The 18538-nt window shown below is 47.4% G+C and overlaps 1 protein-coding gene across 1 annotated transcript; it reads right to left on the reverse strand.

Moving 5' to 3' along the window:
- Positions 1-2395: 2395 nt before the first annotated feature.
- AQP11 (aquaporin 11) lies at positions 2396-16867 on the reverse strand. Its single transcript, XM_006272445.4, has 3 exons — positions 16053-16867; positions 8222-8338; positions 2396-4421 (listed from the first exon to the last, which is right to left on the reverse strand). Exons 1-3 carry the CDS (start codon positions 16630-16632, stop codon positions 4369-4371), a joined length of 750 nt encoding a protein of 249 aa, XP_006272507.1. The 5' UTR covers positions 16633-16867; the 3' UTR covers positions 2396-4368.
- Between the last annotated feature and the right edge of the window lie 1671 nt (positions 16868-18538).

Raw genomic sequence — 18538 nt, forward strand, 5'->3', positions numbered from 1 at the left:
GCTGCATTTACTGTCAGTAGCGCAAAAACTCAGACTCTATTGTAGTCTTCAACTGCAGTGTCGTTAAATTTATACTCTTTAGTCGGAGAACAGGCAGGATTTGAAAGCTGCATTCATTCAGTGCCATGATCTGGATTGGAAAGTTGATCTTGCAAGGGTAAAGTGGTCTTCATCTGCTATGTCTGTTCCTTCATTGGTTTCTTTGCCAAGACTGACGTTGGACCAAATCCCAAGAATTGGGCAACCTAACAGCTACTAATAGTAATTTTAGAGGAGTGAGCTTGATTTGACTGAATGGGAAAGTAACATACTAAATGCTAATCCACCTCTTTGAGACTTCAGGAAGAGGAAGTCCTAGGATGGGTATTATTTATATCCCACCATCATTATTGTTTTTCTGAGTTGAGTGCGAAAAGGGGTCCAAAGCTCTCTTAGTACCCGCAACAGACTGTTAGTATGATTAAGGCTATAGGACCAAGGACTGAGGGAAGATCAGCATCATGGCTCAAAGCAGAGTGGTGTGATTGTTTGTGAACTGTAGTGTTCTTGTATCTTTGATGTAAAAAAGCTTGTAAAAAATCCTGTTTTAAGGAATGTTAGATGGGCAGCTATGGGCACATCAATTGCAGGAGAGCGAAGTGCTGCATGACACTGTCCAGGATTGCAACATATGTGTGCATGCATGTGTTCACACACACAAGTGTTCATATATGTAGAAGGAGAAGTGGGAACTTTTCCCTATCATGTCCCTGGAGAGAGGCATGAACATCTGTACAGGTATTTCTTGACTCAGGCAGACTAACTAGCTAAGTAACATTAACTTCAGTGAAAACAGGATCCACTTTTAGGCCCAGACTTTGCTGGCTAAATTTGAATTTCCTTCTAAGTAGTCAAATTGAAAAGCCAGCATACCCAGCTTTCCCTTTTATTTGCTGACCTCAAACACAAAAGGCTCAAGTATCTGTTTCAAGTTTATCTACATGTGTATATGCTGTATAGTAGGGTAGCACCTATGGGTGCCCCTAGAGAGTAGGGTCATACTGTGAGAGACTCTGTGAAAACAGTAATACAGTCCATAGCTTGAAGATCTCAAAATGGAAAGACCAACACAGTAAGAAGGGAAACAGGCACAGAGAAATAAATGTGCTTGTCCAAAAACCAGTGGGAATTGAACTTCATAGGCCCAGTCCAAGGATCTGTGTTGGAATGTAACATATCAAGCTTGTGATTGGGATCAGGATGTCCTTAAATCCTAGAAGCATCCCTGTTCTTCTAACACTTGCCCAGATGTACATCCTCACTGCGAGTGTGCCTGCGCCTCCAGCATTCAAGCTTTCTGCCATAGCAGTATCCACGCAGTAGGTAAGCCGTGGTCTTGCTGTTCCTTGTGTTCTGTGCCCAGGGTGTAAAGGGAGGGGTGCATGTCCTGCTCCATACCTCTTGACCACCTTGCCAATTAGCTTGTATTTTTGTGGTCTGCAAACTCCTTAAAGCCTTTTTAGGAGAGATTTTGTGTGTTCCTCTTATGTATTTTGTCCTGTTTCCATAAAGAGGAGGAGGTTTTTCTTTCTTTTTTTCTCTCTCTCCTTTTTGTTGGAGCTCTGTCATTTTTCCAGCATTGGTGGCTAGACAAAAAGGCCCATCTTTAGGGGCCATTTTTCCCTTTTATCTTCCTTGCCTCTCCCTTACCTTGAGGTCAAGAGAGAGAAATCCTGGACCTTACTGAACTGACATTATGGCTTCTCCCTAATCCCTGGAATTAAAACAGCATCCATGCTATGATAGTGTCTATAGTCAGTGGACATGTTGAATGTCTGTACTGTTTGAGAGAATCTTACATTCTCAGGAAGTGTTTCCTATGCAGGTCTCTTATCCCCTGGACCAGAAAGGAGTGAGACCAGACTCCATTAGACCTCCAGCATAAATCTACAGCCTCACCCTACAATCCTAGGACCCTGCTAGGTGCTGGGTATCAAGCACCATCTCCTGAAAGAGACCTTCCAAGTTCTTGTTCTGGAAAAGCCTGAAAAAAAGTCACAGATCTAAGGAGAAGTCATTGCATGGTTGTTGTGAAGAGCTTAGCCCAGGACAAGGTTCTTATAGCAACCCTGATCACTACAATAGTGGATTGCTGGTTTAATATTAGAGTAATGATGGCTCCCTTCCTTATCTAGTGGTGAGGAACAGACCTATTTTGTGTTTTTAAATGACTGAATACAGAAACATGCATGTGAACTATGGTCTTACTGCATTAAAAGTTGGCTAAACAGGTTAATAGTCTTTTTCCATTTAAGAGCTGAGGCTCAATACATTTAGTACCCAATATATTTTACAGTAAAAACACTGCTTCATCAGATCTGTTTCTCCTGCAAACAAAAAAAGGTGAGGTATGTGATTAAGGTTGTAGTGTTTTATTTTAATCTTCAGAAAACAGATTCTGTTCATACAGTTTTACATTTTAAAGACAGAGGTCATCAGCTGAGTGGTAGTTTCACAAGGTCTTACTTTGAAAAGACCAATGTATAATGTTACAAGAAAAATAATTAGGCAGCAATATATCTGGAAACGTGAGTGTTACTGAAACAACACCAGTAGTTTGAGAAAGACTAAGCCTGAATACAGGCTGTCGGTCTTCCTGGCTGTGCTCAAATGTACTCTTGTCACATGAGAGAATTGGAAGTCGTCAGTTTGCTATATTTCCAGGATGGACTGACTACATTCTGATGACATTTTGTTTTTAGCTTTATTAATACAACCATATCAGTAAACTGACTGGCTCATCTGAAATCCAGAACAAACTAAATTGAGATGACTGATGAAAGATGGTAGCTGAAATAAGCCATCTCTAACATCCTAGGCATACAAAGGTACTGGGTGAGAGGCACTTAAAGGGGAAAAAAAGGCTAAATGCATTTCTGTGGCAACACTTGTTCTGGAAATTAACACCTGGACATAGGCAAAATATCCACTAGTACCAATAATAATGACTCATCCAGCATCTTTTTAACGTTTAGGCTAAGCGTTACACGCCGTAACCTGACAGTGCCAGTATCCTGGGAGGTTTTTGTCCAAGTGCTTCAGTATTAGAATACAAGGAGTTGTAATTGATACTACGTTCCAAAAATAGTGATTACCATTCACAGAGTTTGACACATTCTTGATCCCATTTAGTCTATTTGAAGGGTTGTACCCGGTACATTTAAGCTTCAGTATTTTTCTTTGAAATTAAGCAAAGAAACAATGACCTCTCCATCTGGAATCATTACAGAACACCCTAGGTTCAGAAAAGAAAAAGGCCTCTGGCAGTAAGACTTGAGAGAATTAATGATTTGGTACGCAGAAGCGGACACAAAATCTAAAGTTATTGGTATACATTCTTGTGCAAGATTTGCCCTAATGAGCTACTCTTAATTTAATAGGTTATTTCTATGTTAAATACTGCTTTACAGTCTAGACTATTTCATTAAAAACTGAACTCTATATTCAAAATTGTGCTTGTCTATTCCCATTTATCTGCATCAGGATAAATGCTCTCAGATGTTCACCACACCTAGAGGTGAAAATGTACTTGTGATGAGTGACTGGATCACCACTTGTCTCTCTCAGAAAGATGTGCGTGTATCCACTGAATTTCACTGATAGTTTAGAGAGAGAGAGCGCATCTGCCTAACAGACTACAGTGAGGTGGCGGGATGAGTTAGATTCTTCACAAGAGGAACAAAGGCGTTGCTTACTAGTTGTTTATTCCTCAAGCATGTCCATATGTATATTCTCAACTTTGTTATACGGCTCCTCTGGCACTGAACTGTGGGGTTTTTCTAGTGAGCAGTGTCTGTCATATTCATTTCCCTCTCCCTCAGCTGTGCCATATCTCAGAAGGAAAATAGGCAGAGGCCACCTGAAAATTAAATTTTCAGAACTCACCACCCCTGTTGTGGCTATTTTTATGCAGAAAGAAGAAACACCTAATCAGACCAGTTTGGCAGACATACACAGGTTACCTGCAGAAAAGTTTTACAGAACTCTGTATGAAATATCTGCAGGTAGCACTTAGGGTTAAACTTAAGGTGACAAATTCATTTGCAACGTTACTTTTCTTTTCTTCATATATATACAGCTTTGATGTGAAATGGCCGACAATGTTATTCTTTCTTCCCATCATCACAATTTAGAGTCCTACTATGGAGTATAGCTCAGAACAAAATGTCTGAAAATACATTTTAGAAGGCTATAAATAAAGGAAACAGATGTGACCAGTATCCTGAATGCCTGGTATCCACCATTTTCTGTCTACGTATTGTGCGGCTGCAATTCACTTTTCAAGAGTTTCTTTTTAATGTGTTTCCAGTGCTCATACTTTAAAGTCTTTCAAAATATCAGATGAAGGATTTCATCCCATACAATGGCCACAAATACTGTGCCTGAAAAGACAATACAACCCTTCAGTAAATATGGTTAAGAAATGTACAGTAGTAAAAGTATCCAGAAAATGTTGGAGAGTGTAAGGTACAGTGGAGACTAATGAGAATACTAAATTTTAGGAAACGACAGACAAATGTATTGTTTAAAAAAGCAGGAAACCATGTTTGCCTTGAGATTTCACAAAATGCATTATGTTCATGGTGTTGGGTCCCACAAACCTTTTATTCACTTGTGACTCAATGTTTTGGCATTGAGTGAAGGGCTCTACTGATTAGCACCATCTCCTTAAGGTAGGGGCGGGCAATTATTTTGGGTGGAGGGCCACTTACCTAGTTTTGGCAGGCTGTCGAGGGCTGCATGGGTAGACCCGCCCCTTGACAGGTGCCCTGCCCCCTGGTCACCATCTTGGGACCAATGTCCCAGGACCAGCACCGATGGGGCCCAGAGTGGGGCACAGGCCGGCAGGGGTCTGTGGAGCCGGGCTGGGCTGCACCAGCAGGGAGTGGGTAGCTGGCCTGGCTCCACAGAGCCTCTGCCAGCCAGGACCCCGCGCTCCTGCCACCCTGCTCTGGGCCCCACCAGCACTGGCCCTGGGACACTGGTGCGGGCCCTGTGCTCCCGCTGGCTCCCCGCCTGCTCACACCCAGTGCCCCCCAGCCCTGCAGTACAGGTTGGGGGCAGCGCACAGCCCTGACCCCCTGCTCACCGGCACAGAAGCAGCTGGTGCTGAGCGTGGGGAAGTGGCCCCTCGCCCGCCCCATGGCTGGCACTCCCTGCTGCAGGTGCTTGCAGCCCACATAGGTCTGTCTGGAGCAGGCACAGGCAGCCTCATGCAGGCTGCAGGTGGCTGCAGCATGGGGCGCTGGCCATGAGACTGGTGAGGGGCCACTTTTCTCCATGCTCAGCACCAGCTTGTAACCCACCCCACTGCGAGCCTGGCAATGGGGCGGGTTACAAGGCTGTGCTGAGCGTGGGGGGGAGAAAGCAGCTCCTCCATGCCCCATGCCCAACACCCCATGCTGCTGCTGCTTGCAGCCTGCGTGGGGCTGCTTGTGCCTGCTCCGGACAGCCCCACACGGGCTGTGAGTGCCTGCAGCGTGGGGTAGGCAAGGGGCCCCTTTTCTCTGCACAGGGAAGGAGCCTGGGGAAAAGCTGAGCACAGGGGGAGAAGCGGCCCCTCCCCCATCCCACGCTGGTGCCCCACGCTACAGGCGCTTGCAGCCTGCGTGGGGCTGTCTGGAGCGGGCACAGGCAGCCCCACGTGGGCTGTAAGCAGCTGCAGCGTGAGACACCAGGTGTAGGCAGGGAGGGGCCGCCCCCCCCCCCCCCCCCCCCCCCCCCGAGCTTCCCGCGCCTGGGCAGCCATGTGCTCCCAGCCCAGAAACCCCGGCTGGGGCTTCTGGTTGGGAGGCAGGGCCAGATGTTGTTGGAGCCCGCCGGGCTTCCCTTGGGTCCTGCTGCCCTTGATTTCTGTCATTTTTGACAGGAACCAAGGGCAGAGAAATATTAATTCTCTACATTTTTTTAGGGGCTCCGCGGGCTGGCCTGCAGACCGTATTTTGCCCATCCCTGCCTTAAGGCTACAGGTATCAGAACAGTAATTCCAGTTCCTTTGGTCCTGATCCTCTCAGAGCACCAAGGTATCCAGGGCCTACTTATGCCACAGCATCTGCATTATCCTGTTGAGTTTTGGCATCAGGGGCTCACTTAGCCACATTGGTGCCAAGTGCTTCTATGCTGTCAACCTTGATATTGGCGGCTCTGGTTTGACACTCCTTGAGTCTCCCTTGTTAACTTCAGCAAGGCCAGTTGTACCTGAGGGGATCTCAGTTAAATTCATCAAGGTCAGTTGCATGGAGACACCAAAAAAACCCTGTGTTCCTTCTCTAAAATAAAAGCTTTCATTCCCCCTTTATGAGGAGACTGACAAAGTATCTCCCTTTTCTTGCCCTTTCTTTATGATATACAGACCCTAAGTGCTTGGTCCTATTGGCCTCCAATACCCATTTGACACTCCAGCCCTACTGTGAAATCAGCTTCACAAATAAGGCTTCTACCCCAAATCAGTCTACTCTGCAATTTTAAATACGTCAACAGGCTGTATGTCTGCCAAAGTCTTCTCCATCACATTCAGTTCAGCAAACAAACACAAGAGCTCATACTTCATCCTTGTTTCCAAACAAAGCTGTGATACTTCTTGAACCTCCACTGGATGATCAGAAGTCATTCAAAGAGAATTTCAGACACACTGGAAATTGACTGTAACAGTTTGGGATAAAAACAAAAATCACACACTCTTGGACATTTTACATACTGCTTTTCTAAGCAGACTAGCTATGACCCTGCATAAAATTGTGGCAGACTCAAGGCTCTTCGTTCCAACAAAAAAGAAAGCTTAAAGAAGGTCATAAATAGTTCCCTCAGTGGGATTTGAGTATTTTAATCCCAATATGGCTCTGCTGATTTTCTAAAGCAGTGGGGGCCAGCCTCTTTGGCAGGCATGGCACAGATTAGATGTGTACCCTCTCCAAGTGCAACTCTGATCCCTTTCCTTTGCTCAATCTGCTGCTCTTCTTTCTGCTCCCTACTCCATATTCCTTGTCCAGTCCCCTCCTCTGTTTTCTGCTTCCCATCCTATTGGCTGCTGTGTTACCTGTCCCCTCCCATATCTACCAGGTGCCATAGACAGAGGCTGCCTGTGACACAGATTAGGCACCTAATCTAAGGCCAGATAAGACTCCTGGATTCTTAGATAATATTTCTCCTGATTACAGAAGGTCAACTAACAGCAGACACACTGCATGAGGTCTATGGTAACAGGTCACCATGCACTGCACACCCTAGTTTCAGTCCTCTGGGCTGCTGAGAGGTCTGGAACACCTCTGAAGACCTTTCTTTTGAAAGAAATAATGGATTTGGTGCTAGAGTGGGATGGTATCCTGGATACTTCAGAAGCTTTACATGTAGCCTTGCATCACTGGGGTATTTATTTATGTCAACCAGGGTGACATGCCAAAGTAAATAAGATTTGTCTGCATAGGTAACATCAAATCACACATCAAATCTGCAAGGTGCAGTTCATCATTGGGCTCAAAGCACCCAAGTAGCAAACATACTTTGAAATGAATATATAAGATGAGCAAATTATACCACACCAAGATCAGAGAAGGGACTGGGGAGCAGGCAGCTGCCCAGGCAGGCAATGGTGTCCCAGCCTCTGCTCTGATCTCAAAGTGGGAGCTGGGCAGGAGGCAGCTGCCCAGAGCTGGGGTGTGGGGCTGGGAGACAGCTGCTTTGGAGGCGGACCAGTTCTCCCTGCTCCCCAGAGCCCAGGCATGATGACAGTCTGCCAGCCAGAAGCTGGTACCCAGGGGAGCCTGCACCTCCTCCTGCCTGCTGTAGAGGAGCAGAGTGGGGCATGAGTAGCCCAGCACTGAACTGCTCCTGTTGGGAGCAAATTTGCTCCTGACAGGTGCATGTGTAGACATGTTCCCAGGGAAAGTTTACTGCACATTATTTTACTGCACAGTAAGCTTACAGCACATTAATAGCACATGTAGATGGGCCCTATGTAAAGCATTAAAACCCCCAATACTATAAGACCTGTATTTGCAAGAAGGAATCAATTTTGAGTATCCTAACTTGAATGATGTTCCAGCCACAACATTTAATATAACTTTTTGCATTTGAACTTAAAATGAAAAATGACTAGATTGTGAAAATGGGCAGTGACATCCTGTCCTGCGTCATGTTATATAATCCTTTTTTCAAGTGCATAAAAGTATGAAAACACACTTACCTAAAAGGGGTGCTATCCAATACACTAGTGAATACTCCCAGAATTCTTCATGGAAACAGTTTGTGTGTAATGAAAAGGCCAACGCTGGATTAAATATTGCTCCTGTGAGGTTTCCTCCTGCAAAAAACAAGCAAGCAACAGCATCAAGAAAAAGGGTTTAGCTTTATCTGTACTACTTTTGAGTTATTAGGTAGTGAGGTATTAAATAAAATGTAAAGCCTTGATGCTACAATGGAATCTATGCCTTGTTACACGGCTAATCAATAGCATTACAGAATTCAGTTTAATTCTGATATGAAATGAATACTTTTAGTAGAAGTTTAACAATATGTTCTAGGCATAGCCTATAACTCAATTAATATGTTGCTAGCAAATACCATATTTAAATCGGTTAAGGACAATTAATCAATCAAGTAGTCTATCTTAGTAGGTAGTCTGTATTATGTTTAAAAAAAAAAAATCTCTATACACACCAGGTCAGGGAAATTTCTAAAACCTTTCTGACCACTCAGTCTCCTTTGTAGGTACGGTCCATGGTTGTATTCTTGGTGTGAACTATATGTTGTCAGTCCTAATTGTTGTTTACTTAAGAAATGTTATCAAAGATTAATTTTACTCTATTCTTCTGTCTACTTAATGATTTTAAACCCTTTATATTAACAATCAGGTGCTACTTTATGAAAAGTTAACAACAAATCTCATTCACAATTGAGTTAAATTAAAAGTACTGCTACTGCTGAACCTCAACACAATGAACCGTCAGCTGCCACAGATAAATGTACTTCGTTTTCTTTTCTGGCTTTCCTAAAAAGGTTTAGCCAAATGGCGAAGGGAGCAAAAGCCCAAAGTGAAAGACTCTAGGTAGAGAGCCAGACTGCTCATCTTGGAGAAGGTTAGGGTAATAAACCATAAAATTAGTTCCTATGAAAACCTTAATACAGTGAAAGTGCCCAGGCTGCAGAGGACACAACTTATGCATGTAACAACATACACAGGTGTATACATACAGAGTGGTCATGATCTCTTACTGCTAAACGTATACTCTACATTTTATTTATGGAATTGTAAGATTATCGCATGGTAAGATCACTAGACAATAATAGCGATAGGAGAAGGTTATAACATTTGAATGATGTATCACTAAAAGACAGTAAGCCCAAACACAGGGCCACTCTCAAGGGGAACTGGGCACCTTCACCTGCCATTGACTTAAAATGGCAGTGAACATGCACAGGGCTTTTCAGAATTTGGCACATAAATAAAAATGAATTACATTATGCATGCTAGCCCCAGTCTTAGTATAACTCTACTTATATCAGGGGAAACATTTCTGGATGTACAAATATAGCCTGATGAGTACCTTTCTTATAAGTGGCCATCCTGCTGAAAAGTTAAAATATTGAAACAGGATTCTGCAGGCTGCTATAGCATTTAGTTGTGACTGCTTTTGTCCATGTTCATTTGGTTTGTTTGCTTTTCACAGCTTCTATTTAAAATTATTAAGCTGCTTTTGATTTTCCCTGTCTGAATTAGTGAAAGTAAACACTAAGTCCACTAAATATGAATGTTAGTGCCCTGAGTCCTGCTTTCTGCCCTTTGTTGATCATTAGCTTCTGATATCTCATTCTCCCTAACCATTTGGCATCACAGCATGGACATTACGTAACAGAAACTTCAACATAATGCTGTGCAGTTGGGCTCTTGAAAAGATTAAAAGGATCTTAACTGCTTTCAGAGGGCAGCCTCTCCTTAAAAACAGTGAAGTTACCCTAAACTTTGTAGTTAAGAGCTACTGAAAATAAGAGAGTGGAGGAATGTGAGCAAAGATTTTTAACAGTCGAAGAAGAAATTGTTTACAATAAAATAGAGTTTTATCAGGGAATCCTACAAGTTAGCAATGCAAAGTTTTTGTAACAGATTAGTGAAAGTGATACAAAGGCTAATGTAACCAGGTGTATTGATGTAAGAATGTATTAAGCTCATTCTGATAATAAGCAATATGGATAAAGATACATTTAAGTAGGGGTGCACCTATAAAAATTTTCTTGGCCGATAACGAGAGCTGATGAATAGCCAACCATCTCAGCCAGTGCCAATCCAATAACCAATATTTAGTAAGTGCAAGTCATTTTAAACTACTTACAGAAATAAACCATTTTGATTTGTTTTGCATTTATAACACACACACACCCCCTCCTGCCTGCTCTGGCCCTCGATGAGGAAGGCGGTGACCTCACAGCTCCTACCTGCTCCCGGCACAGCCTGTGCCACAGTCCAGGACAGGCGGGGCGGACCCCTCATGTGGACAGAGCTGCCAGGTGTGTTGGGAGCCCCAGAGCACACTACTGCCTCAGTGCCGGTGGTCCCTGTGCAGCTGAGCTCTTGCAGCCACTGGGGAGAAGCCACTTTTGCAAAGTCACCTGATGCCTGGTGGAGCAGAACATCCCTCGCATGGCGCCTTACCCCACCCATGAGCAGCCCAACATCCCTGCAGCAGCTCCAGCACTCAGGCCCTGCTGTGCGCATGGTGTTGCCATGGCAGTGGTAGCAGTATGAGCCAGTAATGGTCCTTTTGTTGCTGAGTGCGGTGCCCTGTGACCACTCCCAGTGCCCCCTCTCCCACCTGCTACTTGCTGGGACCTGTAGTCTGCTGTTGGCTTGGGTCAGTGGTGGGGCACAGGGACCAGACTACACTCTTCAGGGTGCTCCATGCACGCGGCCATAATCATGGGTGACTGGTGCCTCTTAATTCTGGGGGGGGCACCAGCAGTCACTCACCAACCGGGGGGGGCGGGGGGAGAGGTTGGGTTTGGAAGTGCCGCTGGTGCTTCTCTCAGCGCCCCCACAATCATAGGGGGGTACCAACCAGTGCTTCTTTCGGCGCCTCCATTCCCCAGCCAGCAAGGGCCAATTTCAGGGGGACACGTGCCCCTCTGTACCCCACCTTCACATCGCCTATGGCCAATAATGTCATTTCACCTTTTATCGGTGCTGATCCAATAGCCAACCAATATATCGGTGAACCCCTAAATTTAAGTGAATAGAACTGCCTGCACAGAAGTAAATAACAGTATTTATGAATCAGAGAATACTTTGTCCTAGTTAGGTTCCTGCAAGTCTCTGTCCAGAACAGAAAAAAAACCAATCCTATAAAAATCAAAAGAAAACATCTGACATGGAGTCAACAATTGAAAAAGCAACTGTGAAAAGGAATTTGTAAGTACAGCCACTCTTAGTTCTGTCAGCAGAACCTTTTAAAATACCTACTAGTATATAAAACTTCACTCTAGGCAGAAATTCAACATGTAACAATATACTCTGGTACTTCTGGTTCATTTATAACTGCAATAGAGATCAATTTGAAAAGCACACCCACAATAGCTTGTAAAAACAAAGTTTAAAAAGAAGCAATTAAGCTGAATTAAATTCCCAGGTTTAGCACACCTTTTGGAATGCATAAATAAAAAAAACCTTAAAAGCAAACTTCGGCACTTTATTAACCTATGTCAAGATCTAAACTATTTAGGTTTTTTTTTGGGGGGGGGAAGCTAAATTTTTTAAATTTAGCGTTTTCAGTATTATGTAGGAGTTAGTTTGCAATATTCTGCTTTAGATTCTAATCCATAAAACCAGTTTGGGGACTTGCTTTTCATACCTTTTTCCTTTGTTGGATTAGCTACCTATACATGTTATTTTGAATGCAGTAGTAAAAATGTTAAGATTGCAAGGTTAAAGAGTGAAAAGTTTGTAAATATTAGGTTTAAGTTTACTTTCACAAATATAGTTCATCCTCTTTCCAGGTATAGTCTGTGACAGACCCAGAGCTAGAACCCAAATCTTCTGGGTTACAGTTCAATGCCCAAAAGCAAGAGGCCATTTTCTGGAAAAAAAACCCTGCCTTTTTCACTGTCCACCTTGTGCGCTGAATGAGACCAAGTTCTTGTAAAACAAATCGTAGGTAATCATGGAATTAGAGATTGCATCATACTGCTTACAGACAGGGGATATCCATGCACTATCAATTGCTTTACTTCAGCGTAATGTGTCTACATTAAGGGTCTGGCTGCTGCTATTATTAAATCAATACCAATTTTTCTACTCTGGACAGTATCTGCATATTTCTTCCAGTCCTGCTGTTTTAAAGTCTTGCAACACAAAGTGTTATGAAGGATGTCATACATATAAAATTGTATTTAGGAGAGAATTTTTATTTGTTTCAATGATACATTTACACAAGTGTCTCGAGAAACTCTTAGCAGACAAGGTTCCTTGGGTGAATTTGATATCTTTTATTAGACCAACCCAAATAGTTGGAGAATAGTTACTAAGCAAGCTTTCATACTTTATACTGTTTATTTATAGTACTAGCAAAATGCCCGTCATTAATGACAAGGGGCAGGGGGGTCAAGATGGGATGGAGCCCCGCATCTGGCCCTGCACCCTCCTGCCACTGCTCTGATTCCAGCCCCGCTCCCCACCTCCTACCACCGCTCCAGGTTCTGCCCCGCTTAACCCCCTGCTGCTGCTCTGCATGCACAGGGTGGGAGAGCAAGGGGGCTGGCATGTGGCTGCGCAGGGGGGGATGGTGCGTAGCTGTGGGGGCATGGCACAGGGAGCAACCATGGCTCAGGGACCACTTGCCGGCTGTGTGGTGTGGGGAGTGGCCCTGGGGTGTGGCGCAGGGCGCGTGGGGGTGTGTGACATGTGACTACGGGGCACGGTGCAGGGAATGACCACTGGCTGTGGCACCATGGTGTGGGGAGTGGCCCTGGGGTGTGACGTGAAGCACAGTGTGGGGAGCGGCCTCAGGCTGTGGAGTGATGGTGGTGCACGGGGGGCGTGGCATGTAACCATGGGGCATGGCACGGGAAGCAGCCATGGCACGGGGAATTTCTGCTGGCTGTGGCTGCGTGGTGCAGGCAGCAGCCCCAAGGTGTGGTGCGGGGCACGTGGGGGGCGTGGTGCACAGCCACAGGGCGTGGCATGGGAGTGGCCGCAGGGTGTGGCACACAGGAGGCATGGTGTGCCACATGGGGGGAGGGTAGCGTGCGTGGCACAGGGAGTGGCCACAGCACTGGGAGCGCCTGCTGGCTGTGCCCATCTGACATGGGGAGCGGTCCAGGATCATGGCGCAGGGTGAGTGGGGATGTGTGGTGCATGGCTGCACAGGGGGATTGGCACACGGCTGACAGGTGTGGCATGGGGATCAGCCATGGTGTGGGGAGCACCTGTTGGCTGTGTGAAATGGGGCATGGCCCTGAGATGTGGTTCACGGTGTGCGCGGGGGTGTGGTGTGCGGCCACAGTGTGGCGCATGCGCCCCACCCCGCAGCTGCAGCTGACGGGCACTCCCATGACCCCGACGCCTGCTCCCCATGTGGTACCCTGCAGCCACACAGTATGTCCCCCACCCCCATACCTAGCACACCCTGCAGCTGCAGCCACTGGTGGGGCATGGTTGCAGGGTGCCGTGCAGGGAGCAGGCATGGGGAGCATGCTCCGCCCCGCAACCCTGTGCTGCAGCTGGCTGGCGCTGTCTGCACACCAGGCCCAGCCCCCACATTCTGTGGGCAAAGCCACTGGGCGCTCCCCATGCATGGGAGCGTGACTTGAGGTGATGGGGTGCTGCACGGTGAGTGGGTGTGGGGGGCACACCGTGCTGCAGCCAATGGATGCTGCCTGCTCCCACCGGCTCCCTGTGCTCCCCACTCCCCGCGCACCACACGGCCACAGCCGGCAGGAGATCCCTGTACAGACGCATGGCGCACAGCGGGGCTGTGGTGCTTGGCCACAGGGAGCCGGCGTGGGGGGCCCACTTTGCTCCATGGCCCCATGCTGCAGCCGGCTGGCACTGCATGCATGCCCACTGCACACACAGTCGGAAGCCAAGTTCCCCCTTGTGCACCCCACAGCTGCAGCTGGTGTGCAATCCTTGCGTGGGGCATGGCCACAGGGTGCCACGCAGGGAGTGGGAGGCACACCCTGCCCCGCGCCCACGTGCGGCAGCCAGTAGGCTCTGCCTGCACACCCAGCACCTGCTCCCTGCAGCCAGGTGTGAGGTCCCCTGTGCCACACCCCTTGCAAGGCTGCAAGCCACGCCCCCATTCCCTCCCCCCATGCAGCAGAGCACACCATGGCTCCCAACGCCTCCGCCTGTCTGTCTGTAAGGCTCCAGGCAGCGCATGCACAGTTGGCCTGGAGCGTTACGGACAGATAAGACACACAGCAGGAAGCTACGGCTTTTATTATATTAGAATACTTATTGAAGAACATCTTGCATTTGAAAGCTTGTCCAACTATCCCAATGAAGCAGTTGGTTCAATAAGAGGTATCACTCCAAGAAATCCTTAGAGGTATCACTCTAAGAAATCCGTGCCTCTTACTTATTTTTACTCATCTGTTGTTTTATAAATTCTTTAAAAAATGGGTTTTTGTTTCATTCTTAGCCCTTAAACCCTGCAACAGGGTCTATACAGACTGACCTTATTATCTACACGGAGTCCAAAGTTTGCCCTGCCTGGTTCATTTGACAGCATCTAAGCCTTTTCAGTATTTCATCTGCTGTAAAACACAGCAACCGCCTTAGGGTCATTGGGCATTTTCAGACATGTGCGATGTAGTGCCAGGTGCTTTTGAAAGTGCTACAATGCATGCGTTTGTATAAATGGAGAAATGCACATCAGAAATGTGCTGAGAAAATGGTGGTGGCACGCTTTTGAACTAAAACACATTGAAAGTGTTTTAGTTCAAAAGCGCACTGATGCCATTTTCTGCGTGCTGATGCGCATTTTGCCATTTAAACAAATGCTAGTGACAGAGCTGGCCACGTCAGCTCGCACATGGAGCAGACTTGATTAACTGAGTCTGCTCTGACGTGCTGGATCTCCAGCGGATCGCAGCACAAAAAGGTAGGTGGCTTTTAAACCTCGCAGCCGATTTAAAAAAGGGGCAGATCTGGGGCGGGGGGCAGGGCAACCCTCTTTGATTCCTGCTCCACCCAAAAGTTAAAACCAACTGCCTGGCAGCGGCATGTCTGGTCAGGCTGTGCTGAGGGAGCCAGTGGACTTCATGGCTTGTTATATCACCTACCTGATCCCTTCTAAACTTTTTGGTCATTTTTACGTGTGTTTCCAATGCAGCGCTGGGCGCTTTTAATTAGCAAGCTGTGCTAATTAAAAGCATCCAGTGCTGCTTTGGCAATACGGTATCAGTGGTGCAGTGCACCTCTGCGCTGAGAAAATGGTGGCGGTGAGCACTGAACTAAAGCATATCGAATGTGTTTTAGTTCAAAGCGCACCGCTGCCATTTTCTCAGTGCAGAGGTGCACTACCCTACTGATGCATATGACATGCAAGGCTGCCAGAGCGCGTCAATTTACATGCTCCAGCAGACTCGATTAAGCCCTGTGGTGATGGATTTCCAGCACCAGGCTCCCTGCCTGTGTAAGTGCCCTTCATCAGAGAAGTGCTAACGAGCCTCTCTTCTTTTTAATGGTCTCACCTTCCACCAATCAAGCTATCCTTTGTTCTGCAATTCTGCAGCCTGTTGGCTGCTCCTGGTCACCAAGCTCCTACTTCACAGCCCTGCCAGTTGTTTTTAACTCTTTCCAGTGACACATTTGTTTTTTCTTCAATCTTAAACTGCATAATCCAGCCCTGGGCCTCGGATATATTAATCAAGCTTCTGGCTTCTTTTTAACCGGAGTAAAATCACTGTTGTTTTCCATGGGATGATGCACCTCCTCCTCTGCACCCCCCCCTTCCCAAAATCCTCGATTAAAAACAAAATGCTGCCCCTCGAGATGATGATGGGGTGGAAATGAGGCCACTAACCTCCATAGACCAGCAGGGTGATAAGAAGAGCCACGAGATGGACTCTGAGCCTGGGCCGGACAGACTCGATGTGCAGCAAGGTCAACTGGAAGACGGCGGAGAAGAGTAGCTCGATGCAGAAGGCCTGGGTCCCCGTGGTTCGGATGGGGTGGGCGCAGCCCTCGGCCAAGGCCCTGGCATGGGCCACGCTGCTGCTCGAGCCCCAGAGACTGTGCATGTATGCCCTGGCCAAGCCGGCACCCGCCACCTGCGCGCCCAGCTGCAGCGCCCCCCGCCGAGCCGTGAGGCCGCCGCCCAGCACGTGCTGCAAGGTACCACAGGGGTTGCAGGTGCAGCCAACTAGCGTTAGGCCGTGCAGGACGGTGAGCACGTAGGCGAGGCCCAGGACACCGTAGGGCTGGGGCGGCGTGTCCGCCAGCAGCCGCAGCTCGTGGGTGCAGGCACACACCTGGAAGGTGCCCAGTGCCTCCAGCAGCAGCGCGTGGGTGGGGTGGGGGCGCACCAGCCGGCGGCCCCCGCCTGCCAGCAGCACCGTGCCAGCCAGCACCAGCACCGAGGGCCAGGCGCCCCCCAGCACCATGGCGATGCCCTTGTGGGGGGGTCACAGGGTTGGGGGGCTCCCCCTTCACTCCTGCCCTGCCCTGAGGGTGCTGCCCACTCTCTCACGGCGCCCTACGACCCCTCAGGGTGCAGACCCCCCTCAGTGAGGGGCCGCCACAAAATGGCGGCAGGGGGCGCGAGCGCGGGACCCGGGGCACGGGCAGGCGGCCGGGCAGAGCGCACAGCGCCCGCGCATGCGCACAGCGCCCCCCTTGCCACGCGCTGCTGCCTCGCCGGCTCTGGGGGGAGGGGCGCGCTAGCAGCTAGCCACCGTTGGTGGGGGGAGGAGCGCGCTGCTAGCGACCGTTGGTGGGGGGAGGGGCGCACGCCCTTCAGGTTGGGAGAGGAGGGCGCTGCGTCCCCTCGTAGCGCAGCCCTCAGGAGGACGGGGAGGCGGGGAGTGGAGCTGATTGCTCGCTTTCCCTCACAGTCTTAGGGTGCTTCCGAAAAAAAAAAAAAGAGACGTTTTGTGCAGATTTCTGGTAGCAGCTTGAGAGCGAGCTCTGGCTATTTCCCCTTCATGGCCAGGGGTAGATCTAGGCTCTTGGAAAAGGGGCGGAGGTGGTGTGGGGCAGCCTCGCGCGCAGCAGGCACCAGGTTTTCTCTGGGGCCAGAAAGAGTCGGTGTTGCCAACCCGCATGACTTCTCCGAGTTGTTTTTAAAGCCCATTCTTTGGGCATGTGGACAGCATAGCTCATATCTAGCTCATAGGCAAACGATAGTATAAAATAGGTATGAGGAGTTTCTCCAGACACTTGTGTAAATGTGTCATTGAAACACGGAAAAATGCTCTCCTAAATATATAGAAAATTGTATTTTACATGCATGCAACAGTACAAAATAAGTATGAGGAGTTTCTCCAGACACTTGTGTAAATGTGTCATTGAAACACGGAAAAATGCTCTTAAATGCAGTTTTATATTTTATATCTATTTTATAGGCACGGAAGAGTATAAGTAAAGTTTCTCTAGACACTAGAGTAAATGTGTCACTGAAGCCCAGAAAAATTCTCTCCTAAATATAATTTTATATGCATGACATCCTTCATACACTTGATGGTTGCGAAAGGCTTTGATTTAAAACGGCAGCATTGGAAGAAGCCCTGACCACAGTAGAAAAATTGGTATTGATTTAATAACATCCACAGCCAGACATAGATCTTTCTTTTATAGATATGAATATACACGCATAAAGAGCTAAGTTTTTCACATTCCTCAGGCCTACTAGCTATTTTCCTGCTAGGCGAGGGGCTCAGCCTCGCCTTCTTCAGTTTCAGGTCAGAACAAAAAATGCTTGCTAGATCTAATATGAAATTAAAAAACAAAGAACATCAAGGAGGCCCAAAATAGTCCAAAGATGTTGTGTCTTAAGTGCCCTAATCAGCCTAGTGACATGTATTTTCAATTCCCCTGTCCCTTGTTTTTCCTTTGGGACACCCTGGATGTCTCTGAGGGTTTTATTTCATCTAAAGAAATACAAGAGAAGCCAAAGCCAGTTCCTAAAGCTGGAGCTACAAACAAGCTGCAGGGTTGTGAAACAGATGGGGTGGAAAGGGAGGAAATGACAGCAAAAGAAAGGATAGTTTGAACAGTGGAATATCAAGACTATCAAAAGGATAGGGGGTCCTTAACACCCGCAGAGTAGAGAAATTAGTAGGAATCAGGGAGACAATAGCCATAACAGTCAAGAGATTTCCTCAGCACTGCCTGAACAGAGATGCTGTTCCCCTTTCCAGATAGTTGGTTTTAAAGTTTGGGTGGAACAGGAAGCAAAAGGGGGTGCAACTGCTAAACATACTAACCTCATGTGCTACTGTGCATACTGTGGATTAGATTAAGACCAGGGGTTGGGGCATCCAGGGCTGCCTTGAGAGCCTTTGAAGGGTG

This window comes from Alligator mississippiensis, chromosome 1 (genome assembly GCF_030867095.1).
Source record: "Alligator mississippiensis isolate rAllMis1 chromosome 1, rAllMis1, whole genome shotgun sequence".
NCBI classification, from domain to species: domain Eukaryota; kingdom Metazoa; phylum Chordata; order Crocodylia; family Alligatoridae; genus Alligator; species Alligator mississippiensis.

Coding starts and splice junctions, on each gene's coding strand:
- AQP11 (XM_006272445.4), bottom strand. CDS start 16,632: ATGGTGCTGGGGGGCGCCTGGCCCTCGGTGCTGGTGCTGGCTGGCACG. Junction 8,339..16,052: donor CACCCTGCTGGTCTATGGAG/GTTAGTGGCCTC, acceptor TGTTTTTTGCAG/GAGGAAACCTCACAGGAGCA. Junction 4,422..8,221: donor TTGGATAGCACCCCTTTTAG/GTAAGTGTGTTT, acceptor TTGTCTTTTCAG/GCACAGTATTTGTGGCCATT.